General features: G+C 36.3%; 1 protein-coding gene across 2 annotated transcripts; it reads left to right on the top strand.

The window, feature by feature from the left end:
• LOC106876881 (targeting protein for Xklp2) lies at window positions 1-25,261 on the top strand. 2 transcript variants are annotated; one of them, XM_014925622.2, is made up of 14 exons: window positions 1-272; window positions 2,395-2,550; window positions 3,095-3,224; window positions 4,667-4,744; window positions 6,544-6,912; window positions 8,411-8,684; window positions 9,554-9,713; window positions 12,621-12,762; window positions 13,488-13,698; window positions 14,013-14,114; window positions 15,874-16,050; window positions 17,773-17,916; window positions 21,423-21,534; window positions 22,156-25,261. In XM_014925622.2, exons 1-14 carry the CDS (start codon window positions 185-187, stop codon window positions 22,452-22,454), a joined length of 2,442 nt encoding a protein of 813 aa, XP_014781108.1. In that variant the 5' UTR covers window positions 1-184; the 3' UTR covers window positions 22,455-25,261. The 2 variants fall into 2 exon arrangements, with proteins under 2 accessions (XP_014781108.1, XP_014781109.1); XM_014925623.2 differs by lacking the exon at window positions 1-272 and adding an exon at window positions 1,054-1,136.
• Window positions 25,262-25,602: the final 341 nt, after the last annotated feature.

Here is a 25,602-nt window from a genome sequence, read left to right as displayed (position 1 = left end):
ACAGATGCTTGTTTGTGATTATTAGGAAACTTGAATAGAGGAGATAATTTTGAAGAATAAATCTATTTTTATTCCTCTCTGCATCATTTTAAACTCACTCTATAAAATTAGAACCATATCTTCAATTCTAGTGTCTTTTCACATTACTTCATTTAGAAATTATTTTTTTTTTTAGTATTTAGAAATGGAACCTAAATGGGAATTTGAATGTCCCCAGTTTGTTGATTTTACTCAAAATGTATCTGAAGATGAAGACAGCGATTCTTGGTTTGGTAAGTAAAACAATTATTTTACGACATTGATTAATATGTATACTGCTTACTGTATTTTGCACACACTTATACGTATATATAACATTTATCAACAATATATAAGCCTGACCTGTTATTTTCATCATTTCAAATTTGTTATATGCAGATTTTCCTTATTTCATTGCTTCTAACTATATTTAACGGCGCATTTACGCATTAACAATGTCGCATTTTTGTAATGATAATTTTGTCACGTTAAATGTTTCTTTGATATTTATTTTTCTTTTTACTTATTTGAAACTCCTAAGACTCTGCAAGGATGAATTTCAAAAAAACTGACAATCTTTTTTTTTTACATCGTGTGTTAGTATGTATAAAATCAATATATTTTAGAAATTTATTATTACCAGTTTATCATATAACTACTCGACTAATCACATGAAATGGTATTTTTCATAAAATATTATTTAAAGTAGCTACTTTATATAATTGTGTGTGTCTATACTGCACAAATATTTGAATAGACTTATAATGGGACTCCGATATAAAATTGTTCTACTAAATAAAGCTCCTCTACGCCATCTACAGAACAAATTTGTGTTTAAAATATTCACAAAATGGAAATATTCGAATTTCTCTCCGAATATTATTATAACTTGTCTTGAAAATAATGAGATCGGTGACTAGTGTTAGCCTACCGCGAACCTTGCACCATTATTACAGTTGATGGTTTGACGGTTACTGGGTCTGAACGAGATTTCACTTCAAACAACGCCGTTCATATTTAGTAGAAATATTTCAACAAAAACTTATTGTAGTCGTCTTGTGGAATGTTTGGAATTTTATATCTCCATTTAGCTATGCTTTTCTAAAGTATTCACATAAGTTAATATCCTTTTTTTTTAAAATGTGGTTACGCTCTTTCAACATTTGAATTTTTATTTAAATGATTATACTTCATTTTATACTTAATTCTGTTTGTTGAATACGAAATAAAGTTGCATGTTACAGTTGTTCTGATAATAGTATTTTGAAATTTTCTACGCTATCTAGTGTATTGAAAAATACAGAGAAAGAATAAAAAGTATTCGTCATGGGTACCTAAGATAAAATCGTCTTAAGGAATGCAATAAATATACCCCTGTTTAACTTTTTAATTGCGATTGTAAACATTTTTTGTAGTGTAATTACTAATTGGACCTAGTGTCGGATCATGCATCTGGCTGTAACTTTACCGGATCTTTATCTTTTTTTTCCTTCGAAAATTTATTGAGATTTTTTGATTTTAAAAATTAGATTACGATACATTACGAAAATTATATTAAAGTCGGGACGTTTCGTCTTTTTAAAGTCATGTACCGTCATCTTAAAACGACGGAAGGGTATGAATTGAGAAAGTTTGGATACTATCTCTAGTCCTGTCGGGCGACCACGTATAGGCACCCTTCTTGCCCCCCCCCCCACACACACACACACTTAGCTGATTCTATTGAAATGGGTATTTTTAGAGATGCATATCGGAACGCTTAATCTACTTACAAAATTGACTAAAATCGACGAAACCTTTATTTAATACAATATCTGCAAATAATTGACTTTTATACGTTCCCCTTGACAGTTCTGAATTTTTGTTGCATTGGGTGTTCGTGGAGAAGAGGGAGAGTTCAACATTATGAGCTGTTTTAAGTTATGTCTGTGTAATATATAAAATGGATCAGTTGAGATATGAATTCTTGTGTGTGGTGGGGTAATGCATTTGTTAGAAACAGCCTATCTTCTTGAAGTGTCATATTCCTGACTTTCATTCAGTAATTAACCTGAATAATTAGTTAAATTGAATAGAAAATGTGTGTAGTCCGTAACTTTTAAAAGACGGAAGGTTCCTGACTGGAACAACTTTGCTAACAGCTCTCCTTAATCACTACTGACTTCGAACTGAACGAAAAATGCTGACTATTGATTTGAGCTTGTTCTATGAGCTGGCAGATCTAAATACCTCTCTCAGAAACACAACTGGGTAATTGCTTAAATTATTAGAGGAATATATGAAGAGGAATTTCTTATTTAAGATTGTAAATTCTATGTTGGGTTTTGATAGTGGTTGAAAGTGAAATGTTAATATTTGTTTCTCTTAATGTTGCAGACGTTGATCATGAGGCCGACATAAATGACATCCCACTTTTCATGCCTGAAGGACAGAATGCTATCATAGCCCAAGCAATGCCAGTTGTTGTTGCCAAGCCAACCAAAAAGGAGCCTCCTGAAAATGTTACCAATGCTGATGGTAAAGCAAATACAGGTGAGTATCCTAAAACTTGCACATTTTCTTATGGCTTGCATTGTATTGTAACACTTTAGCAAGGTGTATTAACTACTTGCTTCATTCCCCATCCCACTTTTTTTTTTACAAAAACTGGTTCCACCTACAACTATGTCATGGTTGAGTGGTTAGTAACAAAAAAAAAATGGCATATAACTATAAGATCAATTACTTCAGTATAATACCATTTGTCCAAAGTAAGCAAGGTTAAAACAAAAAGAACATTAAACTAGCAGAATAGTAAATCAACTTAGAAAACTAGTATTTGCAAATGACAATTAAGCTCTTATTCTGCTGTCAACTCCAAATAATGTGGAAGAATCAAAACTAATTCTGTTCAAAAGAGCAAAAGTGATATATCTCAAAATAGGAAAATTACAGAGTGGGGTTCTTTAGCAGTATCAGGACAAACTCTGGATATTTTTCCCCTATTAGAACTGATAACCAACTCCTGGATATATCTAAGAATATATTGAAAGGTACCCAAATTATTTTTATAATCTTTCATTTCCTTGTATTATAGGTGTGTCTAATAAAGACAAGCAGTCTCCTTTGAAGAACCGCTCAAATATATGTGCTTCTGTGGAAGAATTTCATCGCAAATTCAAGAACAAACCTGTTGCCTGTGTTGTTGGTAAAGAGAATCAAGCAAAGTAAGTGTTTAGCTGTTCTGTGTTGGGTAGGGTTGCTAATAACTACTGTTGATATTAACTGTTTCTTTGCAAAGCCAAGGACTCAGATGTTTGAGGAGAGCCCATCATGGTTATTTATAAGAGAAAAATATAGATTGGAAATAGTATAGAGCTTTGGAAAAATACTGTCTAGAGAGTATTTGTGTAACTGTTCAAATTACTAGTTATATCAACCAAGTTTCCCTCAAAGTGAATATTTTAATGTCCATATTTCCATACTGACATGGGTTTAGAGAACTTGAGGCAGATGTTCTTATCAAGTATCACCTGTTTCCAAGTAAGGTAATATTTCCCTTAGTCTTTTCAGTACTGATCAGCTCAAAGGCCTGATAAGCTGTTGCAACAAGTTGAAAACAAATGACATTTGTGTGAACAGTGACCTTTGAGTTAAGTCCCACAGTGTGGTACTTTGGGCAAATATCTTCTGCTATAGCTCTGGGTGAACCAAAGCCTTGTGAGTGGATTTGGTAGATGGAAATTAAAAGATATTGTCACATCTTCACATGTGATACATGTGATAATTGTAAATGAGTATCACTGTTACAAGCATTCATTCCCAATGATCTGCATAAACATGTCTGGCATGGGAAAATACTTTGCTTGGAAACAGGAATGGCATCTGACAGTAAAAAAAATCTGCCTCAGTAAACTCCATCTGACCCATGCAAGCATGGAAAAGTGGATGTTAAAATAATTATAGCTTTCATTTACCAATTCCTCTTAGAAGACGTTGGTCAGCTTCAGTCCAATGTAGAAGATACTTGCCCATACTGTTACATGGTTTAGTGGGAACAAGCCCTAAATATGGTCATGAAGCAAACTTTTTAACTACACATCCAAGAAAGGATACTTGTTATATAGTCCTAGAGATACCTTTCAAAAGATAGCTGTTGCCTAAAACCCTTTGATCAGCCTGGACCTGGGACTAAGACAGCAACTGAAAATGCATTTTAGAGGACAATTAGAATGTGTAGTTAAAACATTGGAGCAATTACCCTGACTACATAAATCTCTGGTGCTTTTAGTGATGCCCACTCTATTGCAAGTGATCTGTCCAGGTTTTGTGTCTAAGGATAATAGGATATCCTTAGATACAATATCTTAATGCACTGCTTTCAGCTCTTTTCCTCTGCAACTCCTCCATTCCTACCACTTGTGTTGAAGAGTCTGAAAACAAGGGCACTGCTTTTTGATCTCTAGCTAAGCAATAAAAAAAATTAGCACAAAGTTTGGAAAAAAGTTCTAGTGGAAAGCAATATAACTGTCATCTACTTTTCTGTCTAAATTTGTAAACCTATATTACCAGCCTGGAGGAATGTATAAATCTCCAGAAATACCTAGAGCTTAGCTTTCATAAAAAAAAATTTTCTGATTATCTAAATTTATTTTATTTTCGTTTGTAGTAAAGGACCACGAAGGGTTTTGAGAAACCCTCAACCAGAGTCAGAGCAACCTACTGTAGCAATCTTTAAGTCCTCAAAGTAAGTATTTTATGGTATAATCATGTCATGTGGACTGCAGACATGGCTATAGGGCTTTCCTATAAGGTGTTATCCATCCCTGATTGGAACTCTCCCGTATGACATGTACGCATGCTCAGTGACTTGCTTTAACAGTTGCAATCAGCTGAATGCACATTGCCAGTGACATTTGACATAATTACCCACACTCTGCGGTCAGGATTCTTTTTTTGGTTTGATGTCAGTATTGAAGGGATTACCAGACACCGGACAATACAGTGAGCAGCTTTCACTCACATCGTGGTATTCGATGCTGTGTACGTGTCTGTCATGGTAAAATATGCCACTCCTTAACTGTTGCTTTGCTTTCATCCGTAGCACGAGGTAATTATGTCATTATCTATGAAATTCGGCAACTTACAAAGATCTTTAGATCAGGCAATACTTCACCGAGAGGAGATATAAGCTTCTGCTTAGTCCTGTCTGAAGTATCGTCCGATGAATTTACTTTGTTGACATTCTTCATCGACAGAATTTTTATTCCTTTCAACCTTTCAGTCAAGTCCGCCTTTCTTCCAGTAACATACTGTCCATATAATCTTAAATATTTCTTTAACTCAGGCACAGTAAGTACTTTGATAGCTGAATCATCAAGCTGCTTTATATCCATGATAAGACGTAAAACAATAACAATGGCATGGGTAGCCTTCGGAAGTTTAATTATCTGCATGGAGCGCCGCCTAGCCAAGGGAGATAACCTACTTATAGGAAAGCCCTATATTGTTAGTTTGCTTCATATGGTTCTGGGTTCAACCCTATTGTATAGCATATTGGGTATCTTACTATATTCCTGGGTTCACATACCTTGTGGGTAGAATTTGGTTGACAGAAACAGGAACCCTAGTTTGTGTCTTTTGCTGATGTGTATTGGTGAGAAAACCTCTCAAAACACCTGGTGCTACTGAATAAAAATAATTGAGTGTCCTTTATTCCCTGATGAGTTACTTAGACAATCTCTAACCATTCTTGCTTATTAGAAATGCAGTGAACCAATGATTGGCCCATTGAAAACTTCAAGCCAATGACACTTATTCACCAAATGCAATTATATTAATGGATGATGCAGAGAAACTGCATGCCTTTACCCTTTACATTCCCAAATGTCTTGGTTGTCTATGCTATAAGTGGCATCAGACTGAACTGAAACTGCCTAAAAAGAAATGGGAAAATGAATGGCTCAAATATTAAAATTTTATTTCTATTGGATTTCAATAAATTTGCGTTTCTAAATACCTGATATGATTTTGCTGCTATTCATCATTATCTTTTATGCCTCCTTTTATATGCTGGTTTTATTTGGAGTGTTGCAGCCCCAAGCCCTTATTTCGAGTTAATTCTTTCTCAGATGGGTCATATTTCATTTTTGGTATGGTTTCTATGGCAGGATGCTCGTTTCTTCAGCAACCACTTCACAATATTTTGTACATTTTGTGATAGCACTAGGGTTTGTTTGGTTCCTAGTGAGACTTTGTTCTATGTTGTTGCTTTTTTATTGACCAACACCACAGTAGTTGATTTTTCTCCAACAAGACTTGGGATGGGTCTCCTCTTCTCTAAATTGTCTGTTTGGAGAGTGGTCAGTGAAATGAACAAGAATGGCAATGAAAGAAATGAGAAAGGGATTATAGAAGAGATATTGTGATGATAAAGGAACGATAGAAAAGAGTGATAGATGAGTAATAGAGAGGGATAGCAGTAGACTAATAAGATGGTTAGTAGCAAGGCAGATGTTTTATTTATTTATTTTTTCATTTTTAAAGAAAAGCATCACAAGAATCAGAGCCACAACCTAACGGATCTGACCAACCAGAAGGAAATAATCACCAAAGAAGTCTTAGTAAAGATGCTAATTCCAAGACTGATCCAGTATGTTCTACAAATAAAAAAACAAATCAAAGTATGTCAAAACCCAGAGATAGTAAGTCTGGATCTACAGAGAAATTAAACAAATCCACTGCCTTTTCAAACAAAAGTAATATGAGACGTTCAATCTCTTCAGGCAGTATCAACAAAGTAGTGCCTAAAGATAAACTCCATATCAGACGTTCAGGTTCCTTGGATAAGCTGGCTGTCAAGAACACGGGATGCACTGATAAAATGGCTCCAAAGTTAAAAGAAAACCTTCTCAGGTCAGTAAGGTTTGTTTTGTTTGTGTATTACTAGTATCCTTGCCACCTCAGAACTACCTTTGTAATTTTTCAAGAGAAGGATTTGATGAGAAAGCTGGTTGAGTGTTAAGGCTGAATCAGACCCAAACACGACAATAATAGCTAGATGTTTTCTGCAGGCTATATTAATTGATCAGCTACTTAGTTTTCTGGCATCTTTTTCCTACATCTGGGCTTGATTGGATATGCAAAAAGAAAAATTACCAGTTATTTGTTGAGATAAAAATACCAGTTATTTGTTTGAGATAAAGAGAAATACCAGTTATTTGTTGAGCCTAATGGTCAAGCTATAAATACTCAGTTTGCATTCTCATTCTGTAAGTTGGTTTGATAAGTGATAAGACTAGTTATGGACATTTTTTACATTCTACAAATTCCTTACTTTGTATTGGTATATTTATATGAACAATAGTGCCAGTGGCACGTGAAAAGACATTCGAGCGAGTTCGTTGCCAGTGCCACTGGACTGGCTCCTGTGCAGGTGGCACGTAAAATGCACCATTTCAAGCGTGGCCGTTGCCACTACCTCCTGACTGGCCTTAGTGCCGGTGGCACATAAAAGCACCCACTACACTCTCTGAGTGGTTGGCGTTAGGAAGGGCATCCAGCTGTAGAAACTCTACCAAATCAGATTGGAGCCTGGTGTAGCCATCTGGTTCACCGGTCCTCAGTCAAATCGTCCAACTCATGCTAGCATGGAAAGCGGACGTTAAACGATGATGATGAATAGTGGTAAAGGGAAGATATTTTGAGCTCCATTTGCTGGAATCGAGGCAGCATTTATGTGGTTGCTTGATTTGCTAGAAATTTCAAATTTCCTTTGTATCACTCTTAAAGAGAAGATACATTCGATCATGTAGTCAGAAAAGATAACTTGATCATAACTGGAACCCCTTTTAATCATAAGTCTCAATTAATACTGACTTGTGGCAGAAAGAACATCTATGATCTTGAGTTCATATCTTGTAAAAATTTCCAATGTTAATCCTTTTTGTCTTGTTCACCTTATGAAAACTTAAAATCAATATTAGCTATATGCTCCCAACCCTAACCAATCATAACTTTAAAGTGATGTAATTGTGGTGTAATAATTTCTTTAATAAATAATTTTATTGCATTGAAATAATTGAAATTAGATGGTAATAATTTTTAAACGTTGATCCTTAATTTATTCCTTTCAAAATTGTCTTTGATCCTAGAGTTTTCTTTGTATGCCTGTAGCTGTTTTGATAAACATCTTATTAAGACTTAAATTTTTAAAGTAATAATACCATCTTAACATCTGAAGTTGAATATTTAAACATATTTGTCCGGTCAACTGTATAAGCCACCAAATTATATTTTATGTCAATGAATAGAATGAGCATAAGGTATCTTGTGTGACCTGGGTGTACAAAATGGTTGAATACTGGTACATGACATTGACAAAAACTTAGTTTTATCTTTCTTTCTATTATAGAACATCTAAACACATGACTTATGAGGAAATTGAACTACAACAGATGGAAATCGCACGAAATAAGGCTTTGGAAGCTAAGAAAATGGCTGCAGAATCACTGAAAAGAGTGAAGAATTCCAAGGGATATCAGCCTATTACCTCCAACAAAAAATTGACAGTTGCAAAAGAATTTCAGTTCAATTCTGATAAACGACTCCGTAGTCACTCAGTTGACAATGTAAAATCTCCAATTTCAGACTTGTCTCAGATCTTGCGCAAAGAAGACAAAACTTGCGTAAGTGATATTTCAGTCCCTTCTGGATAAGTTTATATTTTATTCTCTTAATTGTTTCAGTCATGGTGTTATATGGGAAAAGGTTCTCATTGAAGATGAAAGGAAGGGTCTATAGGAGTTGCATGAGGACTGCAATTCTTTATGGGAGTGAGACATGGTGTCTAAAGGAGAGAGAGAGATGGCAATTTTGAGAAGGACTGAGAGCAATAGTGAGAGAAATGTGTGGAGTGAAGCTGTTTAAGAGGTGGACTGAAGACTTGATGGGGATGCTGGGGCTGGAGGAATCAGAATGGCTGGTATGGGCATGTGTTGAGGAGGGATGAGGAGCATATTCTGAGGAGGGTGCTTAAGTTTGAGGTAAATGGACTGAGAAAGTGAGGGAGACTGAGGAAAACGTGGAGGAGGAGATAGGGAGGACACCTAAAACAGGGCGAGATGGTGTGAGGGCAGTTGCTATGGCATTGAGGTAGATCCAGCCGCCCCCGTTAACGGGACAAAACCTGTATTTAAAACACTGGCTGACATAAGGAACACAACCTTCAAAGATTTTAGTTGATCAAATTGGCTCCAGTACTTTCTCAGTTTGTATTTGTTAAACCCTGTAAGGAACATGAAGGAACACAGCATAAGCAGCAGCTTTTAGAATGCTACAACATAGACATGGAGTATCATCATCGTTTAACATCCGCTTTCCATACTTGTCTATGTAGTATTCATTTTACTGATGTATCAAATTGCATCTCTATGAAACCAAAACTGTAGACAGATAGCGATAAAGTACCACATACAAATAATGGGATTGATGTATTCCTCTAGACATGACTGAAGCAAATGAAAAAACAAGAGTATATTTTTTTTCTGTCTTGCAGCCAGCATTAAAGATGCCAACAAGGACAGTTGTTCAACCTTTTAAGTTTAGTGAAACCAATCACAAGACTACAGCCACTAATACCAAATATCAGTCAGTAGCAGAACAAATTAATAACTTCTGTAAGAGAACTCCAGATCGCTATAGGACTCATACGAAAGGTATTTGAAATTTTTTTTGTAATTTTATTTCTAACTTCAAATCCATTCTGTAGGATAGTTGGTTTGATTGAATATTTACACTTGCACACTGTTACAGCTGTGTGACCATTTTAACTGCTAACCACTTACCATATTTTGTAGAATAGTAGATGTTGCATTGTGGAAGACCCACCCTGATTTTGGGAATGTAATTCTTGAAAATTTTATATTTACCTAAGCCCACCCACATGATTGGACAGTGTTAGTACACAGCACTATACTCTTTGCTTTAAGTGTCTTGTGATTATTCATGTGATACATTATGGAGATTGTACCACACCTGCCACTGCTGGTCATCTAGCAGCACTCAACAACAACTGCCAGGTACTGCTCAATGTGTGGACAAGCCTTAAGTGGTACCAATCATCTGTCGTATCAATTTTTAATAGAGAATCTATTAAAGAAGTTAAAAATCATTCTAACATGTCTTTTCAATGTATCTAACGGGCTATGGTGGTAGATACAATTCAACTTGCATCATGGAAGATGCATTTAGTTTTCAAGAGTTTTTTTTCCTTTTACAAAAGTGTTTTCATGCTGCAAAATATACAATAAATGTGAAGCAGTAATTGAACTGACATCCACCTATGGACTCAGTGGTAGACTTTGTTCTATGCTTTTCTTTACAATGATTAAGGAAATCATTTGATTTTAAAATCCAATTTTGTTTTTAGATTTTTTTAAAGTACCTTTCCATTTATCAACTCAATTTTCAAATGCATACTTATATCATTGCTAATAAATTGAATTCTCATCACTCTAGAAAGTTAATTGTGAAAGAAACACATTTGAAAGCTGGGTGTGGAAATGTTACTTTCCTGTAACACAAAGCAGAGTAAATTTATCTTGACATTAACCATGTCTTATGTAACAACTTTCCACTGAAAGAAACTGGAGAATCTAAATGTGTAACACACACACACACACACAGAATTTGCATTTAATGTGAGGTAACCTTGTATCTCCCCTACCACAGGACACCTATTCCTCAAGCCTTTCCTCATCTGACATCAAGCTGCCTTTCCTCTCTACCACAGTCCTATTCACTTGAAAGACTTTTTCGTCTTGTGAGTTGCATGCCAACTTCACTACTGTCAAACCATTCTACCCATAGGAGACAGTTGTCAGATGATGACTTGAAACTATTAGCAATGCTATATATATTCATTCATAACTATTGATTCTCTTTTTGAACATTCAATACACACACTCTCACACACTGAAGATGATGGTGGATTTGTTGATTTTTAACAAAGTATTGCATGTTTCAACTGCTTCATCACTGAATTTATTCAGTCATAGTGGAAGTATCCAAGTATTCCTTAGAAACTTGTAGCCATAACCTAATCCTCGGACAGAATCAGTACAACAAACAAAACTGGGCTCTTGGATTAAGTATAGGGTCCCTATGGAAATTTGAACTCAATTACACTGATTGGACTTGATTTGCCTTGTGACTATGGTAGAAATTAGTTTCTCAAGATGTACCACACAGTGGGATTGAACCTGGAACATTGTTATTGCAAGTAAAATCAATACCCCCACAGCCATGTATTCATATTGATTTTTTTTTTCTATTGATTCAAAGCTGCTAATGAAGTTTTTTTTTTTTATTCATCATCATCGTTTAACGTCCGCTTTCCATGCTAGCATGGGCTGGACGATTTGACTGAGGACTGGTGAAACCAGATGGCTACACCAGGCTCCAATCTGATTTGGCAGAGTTTCTACAGCTGGATGCCCTTCCTAACACCACAAAACTAAATTTCTAGTTAAAAGTTTGAATTTTTGCATTTAATTTCTAAAAAAAAATAGCTTAGTTATCTGCATGTGATTGTTGCTTTCATAGCGTGCACTACTCAAACCCACCCACTCACTCTGTTATTCTAAAACTCCCAAATTCCCTCTGCTTCAGTTTTTTCTTTTCACTCATTTTCAATTAGGAAATTAATTTGTCATTATTGACCAAATGTTTAAGTACAAGAGTAGCAACAAAAGAGTATAATTTACTTAGGATAATTCTTTCTATCTTAAAGAAATACATTAACTTGCAAAGAGCTGAAATTTTATTCACATCTATGCCCAACCATTTTTCACCCACATCTTGCACTCTGGCAAACTTAATCATCTGTCCCTCTTCTGTCTTGTATACTATTTCAGTACCTTGAGGATAAGACCCCGACATCTTGTAACCTCAATCTTTATCTCTTTCCAGCTTCTAATGTGGGGTAACCATGTATCTCCTCTACAAGATAGCTTCTGTTTTACTGTCATACTTTAATCTCTCGACGCCTGACATAAAGCCATCTCCCTCTCAACTACATTCCCACTTAGATATTTTTTCTTAGTTTTTTTTTGAGTTGCTTGGTAAACTTACCAGTGCTACAAAAAGCACCCAGTACACTCTGTAAAGCAGTTGGTGTTGGGAGGTGCACCCAGCCATAAAAGGGATGCCTACATGTAAAATGGTTGTTTGATGATTTATATCAAATATAGTTTCTATAGTTCTGTTGGTTAACTATTTTAAATTGTTGTTGATTGTAAGTCGATGTATAGCACTATTTGGGTATCTTTTTGCTATTCCAACTTCAAATCTTGCTGAAGTCAATTTATTTGATTAAATACATCCCTGTCCACCATATTTGTAGACTTGTCTTTGCTAGGCTATGCTATTTAACAATGAAAGTGACATAACTCCTTGATAATTGACTAAAAAGGCAAGATTATTCATCTTTTGCTTCTATAGTTCCTCACTTCTCTATTCCTCTTCCTTATAATTCCTTTTCATTGTCCTTACAAGCCTCTCCTTACATGTACATGTTCATTCTCACTTGCCCCACTTAACCTAATTTTCTTTTTGTATTTCAGAACCTGCTCCAAAGAAAGCTTGGTGTGCACCAAGATGCACCATTGCCAAGTCTCCTCAGTTGAGCAGCAAAGATAGGTCACGACCTATACATGTTCTCAGCCAGAAGGAGTTGGAAGAGATAGAACTGGAAGAGATAAAGATGTAAGCTATTATTTTCATTCCTCTCTTACTGTATGATTCTTGTGTTGTGTAGTTTGTTGTTTAGCTTAGGTCAGCCCTAATCAAGCAAGCCTATAATCAGATATTCTAGCCATGACCATCCTTTTTCTGTATCTAAGTCTATACTGTTTGTCTTACCTCTAATAATGTGTAATTTTTTGCAGTTCCCTCATTAGTTCATATTGTATCTCTGAAGTTATGAGTTTTCAGTGTGTGGATCTGGCTTTGTGTATTGTGGAGCTTTGGTTCGTGTGATAAGGTTAACCCTATAATTAGTTGGAATTTTTGAAAATACATAGGAAAAGGTCCGACACTCTTCCACTAAATTTCAAACTGATTACCTCTGTTTCTTATATATCTTGTGACCAAATCTTTTAATGGTAGTTTGTGAGCATGAAATAACTACAGGTTATGTACTAATGTTGAGTTAAATGAATTTTTTTTTTTTTTGTACAAAACTTACCCTGTCTACAGAAGTGCTAGAATATCTAATTACCTTTCTACATTGCATTGTTCAATTATTCCTGTTTATGTTGAGTTCAAATCCCGTTAGTATACTTTGACCTCCATCCTTCTGAGGTTAATGAAAGAAATACCTGTGACTTTCTGGGTCTAGTTAAATCATCTAAACCATCCCACTCTAGAATCCATGGCCTTGAACCAATGTTAGAAGCCATTGTTTTATTTGAAATTATCTTTTTGTATAGGAATCAGTTCAAGGCAAAGGATGTAAATAGGAAGATCTTTGAGGCACCTGTTGGTGTGAAAGAAGTACCAAAGAAAGACCCAACTGTTGTGAAACCATTTGATTTGCCTGGCAGCAAGATTCCTTCAACAAAGAGGGCTTCTACTGATGATGAATTTGATTACCGATTCCGTGCTCAGCCTGTTCCTACTGAAATACTTCGAGGAGTTGTGGTACTTAATAACTTTACTTTCTTTAATGTAATATTTGTTCCAACCTGAAACACTTTTGTGAAGTGGACTGCTTAAAAGATTTTTAGTCCTAGGTCAATCCTAATTGATCAGGCCTGTGGTCGGTCTTTCTTACCATGACCATCTTGCTTTATTTTTGTACGGTGTGGTTTGGAGGAAATTGAGCTATAGATGATTGACCATACTGGCTTCCTATGTGTTGGTGTTGTGTGGCTTGGGGTGCATCGTGTAGTGTCTTTTGAGTTGATAAAGACAAAATAGCAGGTTACTGTCATTGTTGATTTCTTTTATTTCAGGGTGTGAAAGAGGCTGAATCTCTTCCAGTGACTATTCCAGCTTCTCCTGCTTTTGCATTGAAACACCGTATCCATCGACCTCATATAGAAGAACCTAAACAGGTATGTCATTCTGTATTTTCTATATCATTGCAATCACTGCCACCACCGTTACCATGATTATCATTATGTCACTACCATTTTGTCTACAGAGACAGTTGGGCAAGTCTGCAATACTTGAACATTTTCTACATCTTGACCTTCCTCAATATTCTCACATCAAACACTATATTCATGTATTGGTACATGCACATCTCCTTAGTGTTTCAGGACATTGTTCTGGTATTATGTATCTGAAATATACACATGATTCTTATATCAGATATTGTTCACCACTGTATTTTGTATTATTGTATCGACATAAGTACCAGACAAATACAGGATCAAAATTTTCCTTCATTCCTATGTTGAAAAAAAAAAAACATCCTGTTTGTAAGGAAAGTGGCTGGCACTGTAGAGCATAAATGCTTTATTGTAATGTTTTGCATCTTGCTGATCTGAGTTCAAATCACACTTGCATAGCAATTTTGCATTCATCCCTCTAGATTTCGTGTATCAGTAATGTAAGGAAGGGTTGATTCCATTTAGTATTTCTCCTTTACAGAGATTAGGTGTGGAGGCCTAGTCAAAACAAATCAAGTGTTGCACAAAATCAGAACCAAAGTTTCTGCATCACTTAAACTCTAATTTGTTCAACCTATCCATTGATCCTGCACTTTCTTTTCACTGGTTCCACTCCTCATTTTCCGTGTAACATAACACAAATAGTTGATCATGTTGCACTTTAGTAGACAGCATTGACTATTTCAGAATTGTTTAAATCTAGGTTAGCCTTGATCAAGCAGATCTGTTTAAAAGCATTCATGTTGCATCCTTTCTTTTTCATATATGGCTAAGATTATACTATGCATTGTCTTTTTTTTTTTAAATGGAGGGCATGATTTCAGTGAAATTTGGTTACTAATTCTATCAAATTGTATGACTACATACAGACTCCCTTAGTGGCTTGATTCCAAGCTAAGGTACTCAGTGACCTCTTAGGGAATAGCCTCACTCGAGCATAGCCCTTCATTAATCTTGGAGATAACAGGATGACAATTAGCACTCATATGAGCAATTTGATGACTTAGCATCCTGATTGCTAATCTAGTTTCAATTTACTTTATTTTCCATCTTTCGTTCTTCAAATTTAATGTTGGGTTTGGGACTACTATCCCCCCTTGAAGACTAAACTGTTGATTACTGAAAGGTAAATTTAAGCACAGGAGGAAAGCATCAGTAACAAGTGCTATTGAGCTGTCATGCATTACTCATGAAGATCAATTCGGCCTACTCGCTCCCTACAAACCTGATCTTTTCTACTTAAAACAAATAAGCTCACTTTGAAACAGGTTGTACTGACACCACACATACACAAAGGCTTACATACATATGCTAATGCTTTCTTGCATATAAAAGATACTTACACAACAATACTCTTATGCACATATGTTCACATGCGCACTGAAATTGCTCTTCTATTTCTATAACCTTCCATATATGAGGAGCTTACTTTCAAAACCAGTGCAAGTGCATATTTGGTTGATTTCATAACCATTAAAACACAATCTGCAAGCTGCTGGCTTCATGCATGTGAAATTGTTTTCAAACTGGGATTGATGCCATATAGACAGTTGCTGAATCTTAGTCTTCCAATCAAAATCAGATATATTCAATTTGTTGCCTTAAACAATTACTCAAAAGTCATTCTGATGCATATATCTGGTTTTCAAAGTAAGCACTAATATATATACATATATATATATATATATTTTATTTTCAGGAGAATTTGATAAAGAAGCCAAAGTTCAGACCTTACATCCACAGTGGCATAAAGTTTGAACCAAAATTAGACCATCGGTGCACAGTGGTAGAACCTTTCACTTTTGATGATCGGATGAGGGAGCTTTTGGTGAAAAGAGAAGAGCATATTAAGAAAATAAAAGAGGAGAGTGCAAAGGTTTGTATTGGTTTTGTTTGGAGAGAAGTTACTATTAGTAAGACGCACATATATATATATGTATGTATGTATGTATGTATTTATGTATATTTAGTGATTTTTCAAGCTAGTATCCAGGAGTAATTTTCAGCAGATATTGTTGTTTAAGTTAGACAAATGGTGTCATGACATTGTTGTCCCAAAATAAGTTAACATAAATTTCATTTTGTAAATGCAAGTTGACACTAGCTCTTTATACATTATTGCTGCCAGGTGATGTGTATGTTATTACTCAGTTAAATGTAAACTGTAATTGCCAAGTCTTTCTTTTGCCAAATGTAATTACATATGTTAAATTCAAATTACGACAAACGTAAATAAACAAACGAAGTTCGCTTTTAGAAGCGTTGAGATGTCTTAGAAAGTTAAAGAAGTGATTTTTTTAAATTCTCAATCGCAGAATAATGCTAATAATATAGCCTGAACAGGATAAACTATCCCTATTTTGCAGAGAAAAGTGTAGGTGGCTAGCTGTGGACTCTAACTCACATCCCCATGATTACGCGTCACGATGCTTTGACCAATTAAGCTAAATTACCCACTACAAATTCCTCTGCAAATTTAAGATATATAAATCTCGCTTTATGAGACTCTCCCATATGTTAAATTCAAATTATGACAAACGTAAATAAACAGACGAAGTTTGCTTTTAGAAGCGTTGAGATGTCTTAGAAAGTTAAAGAAGTGATTTTGTAGCGGCACAAGCAGTCAGCGCCATGTTGGGTGAGATCTCACGGCAGCCATTGCCATCTCCAAGACTGGAGCGAGAACTCACTTGTATCCATTTGCAGTGCATGTGCTCACAATGAGGCTTGCGATGGCAAACTATATAAAAGGAAGAAGCCACAAGGTTCACTCTTTTCTCTTTTACCTGCAACTGCTCGCAGAGTACACTTCACTGGCTGAGCCTCTATGCTAGTCCACTTGTCGCATCTCCTGAGGCAATGGCCCGCGTAATAGAGAACGATGAATTCATGCCGCATGAGATGGCTGCAAAAGAGCAAAATACCACACCTTTGTATATATTGTAAGTAAAACTAATGGAGAACCTGCATTTTCCCTAATACTTCTTTACTCGACTGCTGGAGCCATAGCAACCCGAAGAATAAGAAATTAATGAGAGAAAGGCGATATTCAACCGATATCCAGAACCTTGCTTCCCATTATAGGCACATTGTGTGTGTGTGATGAATACACACGTGTTTGAGTGTATGTTTATGTCTCTTTGTCTTAATATATGATACAAGCAATGTCCTTCATTTCTAATTCTGCAGAAAACATATCTGTCTGGGGAAATGTTACCTTGAAATTTGCCTCAATTCCCTCCAACCTGTGCAAGCATTGGAAAGTGGACTTCAAAACAATGATGTAGTCATTTATTTCTGGAGTATCTTGTTTTTATTTGTATCATTTACTAACACTATTACACCACTTATTTGGTGTGACACTTCTCTGTGTAACTGTTCAGTTATGAAGTATGAAGCTAGGCATTGCATATTTGGGACCACAGTATTTGTGTCTGTTTCGGGGACTCTCTTATTTTCAAGATCATGAGGTGTAATTTGAAGGAGATTTGGTTATTTCTAACAGGTTGTATTTTCTATATCTGCATATCTGTTAAACTTCGTCAGCATAGAAAAACGTAGCTGTATTATAATATACTTATTTGCTTTACTTTTTTAGGTATCTGAATTTTATGCCAATCCAATCCCTAATTATAAGCCTGGTCTCCCTGCCAAAAAGCCTTTGGTTGTGACAAAACAAGAGCCATTCAAATTGTTAATTGAAGAACGTGTGGAAAAAAGGATTGAAGAGAAACAGCGTCAGGTGAGTTATTTTGTGACTAGTATTTTCTTGTTCACCATGTAGATGCAGAGACACCCTCCAATAGACACCATAGTACCTTCTGCCATGTTAGTTAAAGGATAGTAAACTGGGGTTTCAGGTTGAGTGTATTTTGTACTTGTGCTGCATGAAAATTTTTGTGGAAACCAGGCAGAATCAAAATGAACTTTCCTATCTCATTTAAGAAAGCCTCCATGCTTCAAACGTGATGTCTTCGGGTTTTCTCTTTTTTTGAAAAGTTAGCCATCTAAAGTGCATTTTGGCCTTAAAAATCTCCAGTTCAGGAATCTAAACTATACAAGCTGTGCCAGGCTAGAAGGAGGGTCAAGTAACAGCTGAGTGCAGCAAATATAGCAGTGATATCTTGGGTACCAGCAAGAATGAGACCCAAGAATCACTTGGAAATGAGAACTGGAAGCAGAAATGAAGAGTATAAAGAATTTGAAACTGTATGAAAGGCTTATACAAGACTGCTCAACCTTGCTTGAGCAAACCTATGATCGGATAACCATCTTACTCCTCTGTGCAGAGAATTTGGGATCACATTGTTAATGAATCTATTTTTAAGACCCTAGGATGTAATTTGAGAGAGAGCTAGCTGTTATTTCTGGTTGAGTAATATGTAGAGGATCCCTTGTTGGCTTAGTACAGCGGCACTGGCAACGACTTCGCTCAAATGTTTTCACGTGCCAGTAAGGTGAAGCTGGTAACGATCATGCTCAAATGGTGCTATTTATATGCCACTGGCAATGATCACGCTCGGACGGTGCTATTAGCTTTCCACTGACACAGGCGCCAGTCATCGAATTTGGTTCAATCACGATTTCGATTTCACTTGCCCCAACAGGTTTTCGCAAGCTGAGTTTAGTGTCTACGAAGGAAAGGTACGCATAAGTAGGCTGGCTACATCCCTGGCCAAGGCCTCGGATTATGGTCTCACTTGGCTTGCCGGGTCTTCTCGCGCACTGCATTTTTCCAAAGGTCTTGGTCACAAGTCATTGCCTCGGTGAGGCCTAATGTCCGAAAGTTGTGCTTCACCACCTCATCCCAGGTCTTCCCACCTCTTCCACAGGTTCCCTCAACCGCAAGGGTGTTGCACTTTTTCACACAGCTATCCTCATCCATTCTCGCCACATGACCATACCAGCGCAATCGTCTCTTTTGCACACCACAACTGATGCTTCTTAGGTCCAACTTTTCTCTCAAGGTACTTACACTCTGTTGAGTATGCACACTAACATTACACATCCTTCGGAGCATACTGGCTTCGTTCATTGCGAGCTTACGCATGTCCTCAGCAGTCACGGCCCATGTTTCACTGCCATGTAGCATGGCTGTTCGTACACATGCGTCATACAGTCTGCCTTTTACTCTGAGTGAGGTAACCTTTGTCACCAGCAAGAGTATGAGCTCTCTGAACTTTGCCCAGGCTATTCTTATTCTAGATGCTACACTTTCAGCACACCCTCCCCAGCTATTAACTTGGTCACCTAGATAACAGAAGCTATCAACTACTTCTAGTTTTTCTCCCTGGAATGTGGCATTTGTTTTCTGCACATTTTCAGTGTTTATTGCTCCTGAACATCTGCCACGTACAAAAACTATCTTCCTAGTTAGCCTTCCTTTGATATTGTTGCACCTCTTATGTGTCCATAGCTTACACTGGGTACATCTTATAGAGTTTCTACCTATGCCTTTTCTACAGATCGAGTGGGGCCATCTACCTGAAGGGGTTTGTTTTTTGTCTACCTTCCTACTTATTAGGACTTTGGTTTTAGCTAGGTTGACTCTAAGGCCCTTCGATTATAGTCCTTGCTTCCACACCTGAAACTTCTCTAGTTCTGATACTGACTCAGCAATTAACGCAAGGTCATCAGCATAGAGGAGCTCCCAGGTGCAGCCTGTCTTGAATTCCTGTGTTATTGTCTGGAGGACTATGATAAATAGGAGGGAGCTAAGGACTGAACCTTGGTAGACCCCTACCTCTACCTGGAATTCTTCACTGTACTCGTTGTCAACCCTCATCTTACTGACAGTGTCTTTGTACATGGCTCGCACAGCTCTCACTAACCATTCTTCTGTCCTCATTGACCACCAGATAAGGGATCGGGAGACCCTGTCAAAGGCTTTCTTCATGTCAATGAAAGCCAGGTACAGAGGTTTATCTTTGGCTAGGTATTTCTCCTGCAGTTGTCTTACCAGAAATAGTAAAAAAAAGTATGGGTAGATGCTCTCACTTGTCAAATATTTGTCTTCATCCATCTAAGGACAGTCACTTTAAGTTGCAACTTCACAAACTTCATTGTTCTTAATATCTAGACGTTTTAACCTCATATTTGAAAGCAACCTGCCTTCCGTTTTTTGTTCCTTTACCACAGCTTGATGCCATGAGATAATTGCTAATTTGTGATTTTCTTTGTTTGCTAGAGCAATAAATTGAGAAAAATCTCTAATGTTGTGGGCTAATTCAAAGGTCTCTGTCCACAATTTTACATTATGTAATGTTCACTTTAGCTTTTTACTTATAGTTCTCCCCTCACCTTTAAAATTTTCATACATGCAAATGACTAATGGTCAACACGAGAAAGACCAAAATGCTTGCTTTTAACAGCTCAGTCTGAAAAATTGCTCTGTGTTTAAAGCTAGCAGGAACTCAAAATTGTGGTCTCAGTGCAAATGTACATGGGAATTTGACATGCTGGCAGAGCCAGATGTGCACAGGAGTAGTTAAGTAAAGATGACTGAAGTCCTTGAATTATGCAGACGGTTAATGTTGCTTCTATTACCTGGGAATGGAATGTAATGTATGGATACAGACTCCTGCAGAAAACAGTAAAGATGAGATTTGTGAGAATAAGTTAAGAGCTGTTCCCTCTTGGTAACAAAGGGGTTTTTATTATTGTGGTAATATGAAACATCTACAACCTAATGTTGTACTGTACTGGAAAATGATGTGCACATGCATGACACTGTGCTAAGTGGATTGTGTTCTGTTGTGCATTGGCTGAACATGTTAATGTACTGTTGGAGGAAGAAAACCTGGAAGGAAGTGTTGAGGTTAGGTCTCAGGAAATTGGTGCTTGCAGAAGACAGTGATTGTTTATATACTATATGGCATGCTCGTGGAGTCTGATTTAGTTAGCAAAGTAGTCTGTAGCAGAGGCCTGCTATAAGGTTAGTAATCTATCACCTTCATTTTTTTCTTCATTTTAATAATATAAAACTTGTGCTATCTACGACCCCATTAAAATCTTGTAGAAACTTAGGAAATGTTTTCGGTTTGACATTTCTAGCCTTGATTAAGATATAACTGGATGAAAAGATAGATATGAATGTGGTAATGGTGGGGAAGGAAGGGTTACATGGATCTGTTACACCATCAGTACATTTAGTAGATTGGTCTTCTGTTTCACTGAAGTTCCATTTAAATATTTTTTTTTAATATTACTTCTATAAATTGATATATAACTGAGTGTAATTGATTACAGCTTGAAGAGGAAGCCAGATTGTTTGAAGAAAATATGAAGTTTAAAGCACAACCTTGTGATATCATCAATAAAACCCCATTTGTACCACATCTGGATCATAAACGCACAGTTGGTAAGTATTGACTACATCCTGTGAATGTCTGATTCCAAAAATGTGTATGTCTATGTAGGCTGAGAATCAGGGGTCCTGGACAGACAATTTCACTTCTATTCATATAGATGTCTTTCAAAATTTGTGGCCTTATGCCACTGTTAAAAATCGTTAATCTATTATTGGGATTTTTATCATTGCACTATTGATATAGTGGAGTGGTTTGGGTTGAAGTAATACAATAAGTATTGTTTGATGGATCAGACCAGGAATATATATATTACATGGAAAATATTCTAAAACCAGTATAAATGGAATCGGATTTAATTTAAAAAGGACAATACACATTTATGAAATGATGGCTATAGTTCCTCTTAAAACTATTGAATGTTAAACTAAAGACGTTAACTCTGTATTTTATGACAATCAAGTGTTAATCTTGAACCGTTTCTATAGTTTTTTTGTGAAATCCTTGATAAGTAATGTGAAATATTAGTTTTAGCAACAGTCATGACATTCACAACCTCAAACAATAGGTCCCTAGTTATATCTCTTTCCCACAATTTCAGTAAATATTTTCTTCTATAAACATTTGCCAATGACCCTACTCAAAAATAATCTTTTGTATCTTCCCATTTACAGAGGTTGTTGAGTTCAAGCTAAACACAGAGATGCGTCAAGCTCAACGTCAGCAGTATTTTGATCAGAAGAAGGCACATGAGATGGAGCTACAGGCATTACAAATAGAGCAGGAACAGCTGAGGAGAGAGGAAGAAGAGAAAGAAATCCAACGGCTAAGGGCTGAGGCTGTACACAAAGCCATGCCCATTCGACATTATAAAGCAGTTGAGATTCAGCGTAACTTGCTACCCCCTACTATTCCTCAGACTCCAAAATTCTGTTATAAGAGCCGTGTGCGCAATGTGAAAGCTGACAACTAAGGTTTCAAGATGTTCGATTCTTTCTTGGTTCTTAGATCTTTTGGGTTGTTCCTATTCATGAAGATCAATTTATTTTAAATATTTTAATATTTCAACTTTGCTTCTCTTCAAGAACCAGGTGATAATTCTGACCAGCCATACACCTACTCTCATTGACCTGTTTTTTTTTTTTTTTTTTTTTCTTTTCTCGTTTTCTTCTGAAAAGTCAGTGTCTGCTATTAAGGCATTTCCTTGTCACAATTTGATTTTCTTTGTGTGTGGCATAGCATTACATAAGATGTTGGTGGTTCTTTTCTTCCAACAAATTAAAATTGAATGTCTGCACCAGCAGTTGACATTTCATCTAACTTGTATCACTAATGGCCTTAAGAGAAAACTGATACACAATCTTGTTCATCCTTCTTTCTGCCTGCTAGATATAAAAGCAACTCAAAAAAACCTAAATATTGCTTATCTTGAGTTTATGCAAGAGTTTTGTGAATTTAGTGAAGATAACATTAAAATCTTAATTTAATTCTTTTTATAATATAGGATTTGTCTTTCAGTTTTCCATCTGATAAGTAATATTTCTTTGGTGCTGTTTATAACAATCTTGATGTATATAAGACCTCACTTTGCCTGGAAATAGCTATGGGTTGAACATAATTTAATGGCAGATTTTCTACAACCAGATGTCCTTGTTGCCAACCCTCACTTGTTTCCAAGCAAGGTGATGAGGTGAAATATATTTTTTCTTTTTCGTGTTGGCATGGTTTGGATGGGGTCTCCAAACATCTCATTAATTGTTAGTCCTTCATCATCTGTAATATGCAACAAGAAAACTGGCTGTGTTTACTATTACATATATCCCGTTTCTGTTAGATGCTCTGCTGGCACTTGAAGTTAGCGGAGACTAGAGTCCCCTCTATACAGTTGCATTTGTTCCAACCTTGACTTTTTTCTTTAGTTTTTAAAGCTGTATGCCCTTCTTATGCTAGTGATTTCATGGCATGACCGATATGTATGTATGTAGATAATTTCTTTTTATTATAATCATGCTTATCTTTAAATTAGCACACTAGATTCCCCTGACTTTACATTGAGTTTTTGATCATTTTAAGGTGTAGTTTTCTAATTTATTTGTCTATAAAAGATGCTGCTTTCAGGTTCTTTAATTTACTGGTAAAGACTTTTTAATTCAATCATGAAAGAGAATTCATCCTTTCTCTTCAAGCATCATTGAGCTCAACAATTCTTTTTGATATCAAACTTTCTACTAATGTTGCAAATGTCAGTATAATAATTCATACAAGGTTATTGATAATTATATATGGTTATAGTTATAATTGTGGTTCAGTTTAATTGTTATAAATTGTGTATAGTTACATATGTAGTCATCTATCTAGGGCAGATTAAATTCCCGAGATCCATGGACGAGTTCTCTCCAGCAATCTTTGTCTATCATCACTGCCATGTCGTGTGTCTCCCAGAGACCAGTGTCTGTCCTTGGTACAACATCATCCTCGGTCCCCCTCTTCAAGTGTGCCCTTGTAGGGGGCTCTCACAGGAGCACTGAGTACAGTATCAACTCTGAATGATGGTGAGCATGTCCAGCTAACCTCAGTCTCCTCTGTGTTATTTTCGAGCTAACTTTTGGAAGGCTCTCATACAGCTCTGAGTTTATACATCCTCAGTGTATATTGATTAATGTTCAGAGCCATTCTCAGCATTCTTGTGTAGCACCCATCCACCATCTGAATGAGTTTCTTGGTCACTGTCCAGGTCTCAGACCTGTACAACAGCACACTCCACTGCAGCAGGAACATTTACAAAGGTCCAACTTCCATACAAATCTCGAACTGTGGCATGCCACTCAGGCTTTTCTCTTCTTTTCAATTATATTATTCTGTGTTCCCAATCTTTACTCCCAGCTACAGGAAGTCCTCAACCAACTCTAGTGGTTTCCCGCCTACATTCATAATCTCTGGCTTAATGTTCTTTACCAGATACTTCATCTTATTCTCATTCATTTTCAGCCCCACACTCATCGACACAGTCTCCACCTCCTGCATTAATTACTCTACCTCCCTTACTGTGTTTGTCGTCAGCAAGTTCAGCATCTGATATCTTTTTAGCTTTGACCCTCCTGTTCTGAGCTTGTGCTACAGTAAAGCCAGAGTCTCAGTCCCTCCAATTTCTCTTTCCTCTGTCTCTCCACACAGAGCACTAAACCTGTTCCTCGCTTCTACTGTGTACCTCTCCTATAGCTTATCTTCCTTGAATGCTCTTTGGTGTTGAGCCTTACTCTTTCTTAAGCTCACCCAGACATTACTCATAGCAAGCCGGTAGTCACTGCCCAATATACTGAAATAGTTGTATGGTTTTATGTTCAGAACACTGTTTCACCACTTCTTCCTCACCAGAATGAAATCAATCTGGGACTTGGACAGATGCATATCAGAAATGTAGGTCCACATTTTCCCCAGGTTTTTCCTAAACCTTGGGTTGGTTGCTATCAAGCTCACCTCCAGCAGAGTGTTACAGAAGTACCAGCAAGGATCTACACTGCTCTTCTTACTCAGATGTATATTGAGGTCATCCAGAACAAGCAGCATGTTATGTGCTGGTGTGGTGTTGACAGTTCTATACATTCTCATGGAACTCCTCTGCACTTTCATCACTGTTCCCTTCAGTTTTGGTTATATATATATAATTTACATATATAATGATAATAATAGGGATAAAAATCTAAAATTACAGGTAAAAACCAAATTAAAATCAATTTATTAAAATAAAATTAAGTTTCATTAAAGTCATATTTATTATATTATATTTATTTATTGTGCTTTTACTTATTAATTTTTCTATGTGACAGTGGATTTTCACCGATGAGTTCATGAACCTTGGTTCTTTTCCCTATATATAATAGCATATAATTGTGTATTTTCACATATATCAGTTTCTTTCCTGACTTTTTTTTTTTTTTTTTTTTTTTTTTTTTCTTTTTTGTTCCAGTGTAGTTAATGACTGTTGAATTCTGCACTTTTTGTGTTGTTTAAGATAACTTTTGGTTCACATCACTTCAAGAAAATCTTCATCTATACAATTAGTACTTGTTTATGTGTATAGAAGTTTGTATGCATGTAGGTATTTGTTGTATATAGTATAC

This window comes from Octopus bimaculoides, chromosome 6 (assembly GCF_001194135.2).
Source record: "Octopus bimaculoides isolate UCB-OBI-ISO-001 chromosome 6, ASM119413v2, whole genome shotgun sequence".
NCBI lineage: Eukaryota > Metazoa > Mollusca > Cephalopoda > Octopoda > Octopodidae > Octopus > Octopus bimaculoides.
Note: the sequence above shows the minus strand (reverse complement) of the source record. Positions and strands in the feature narration are given on the sequence as shown.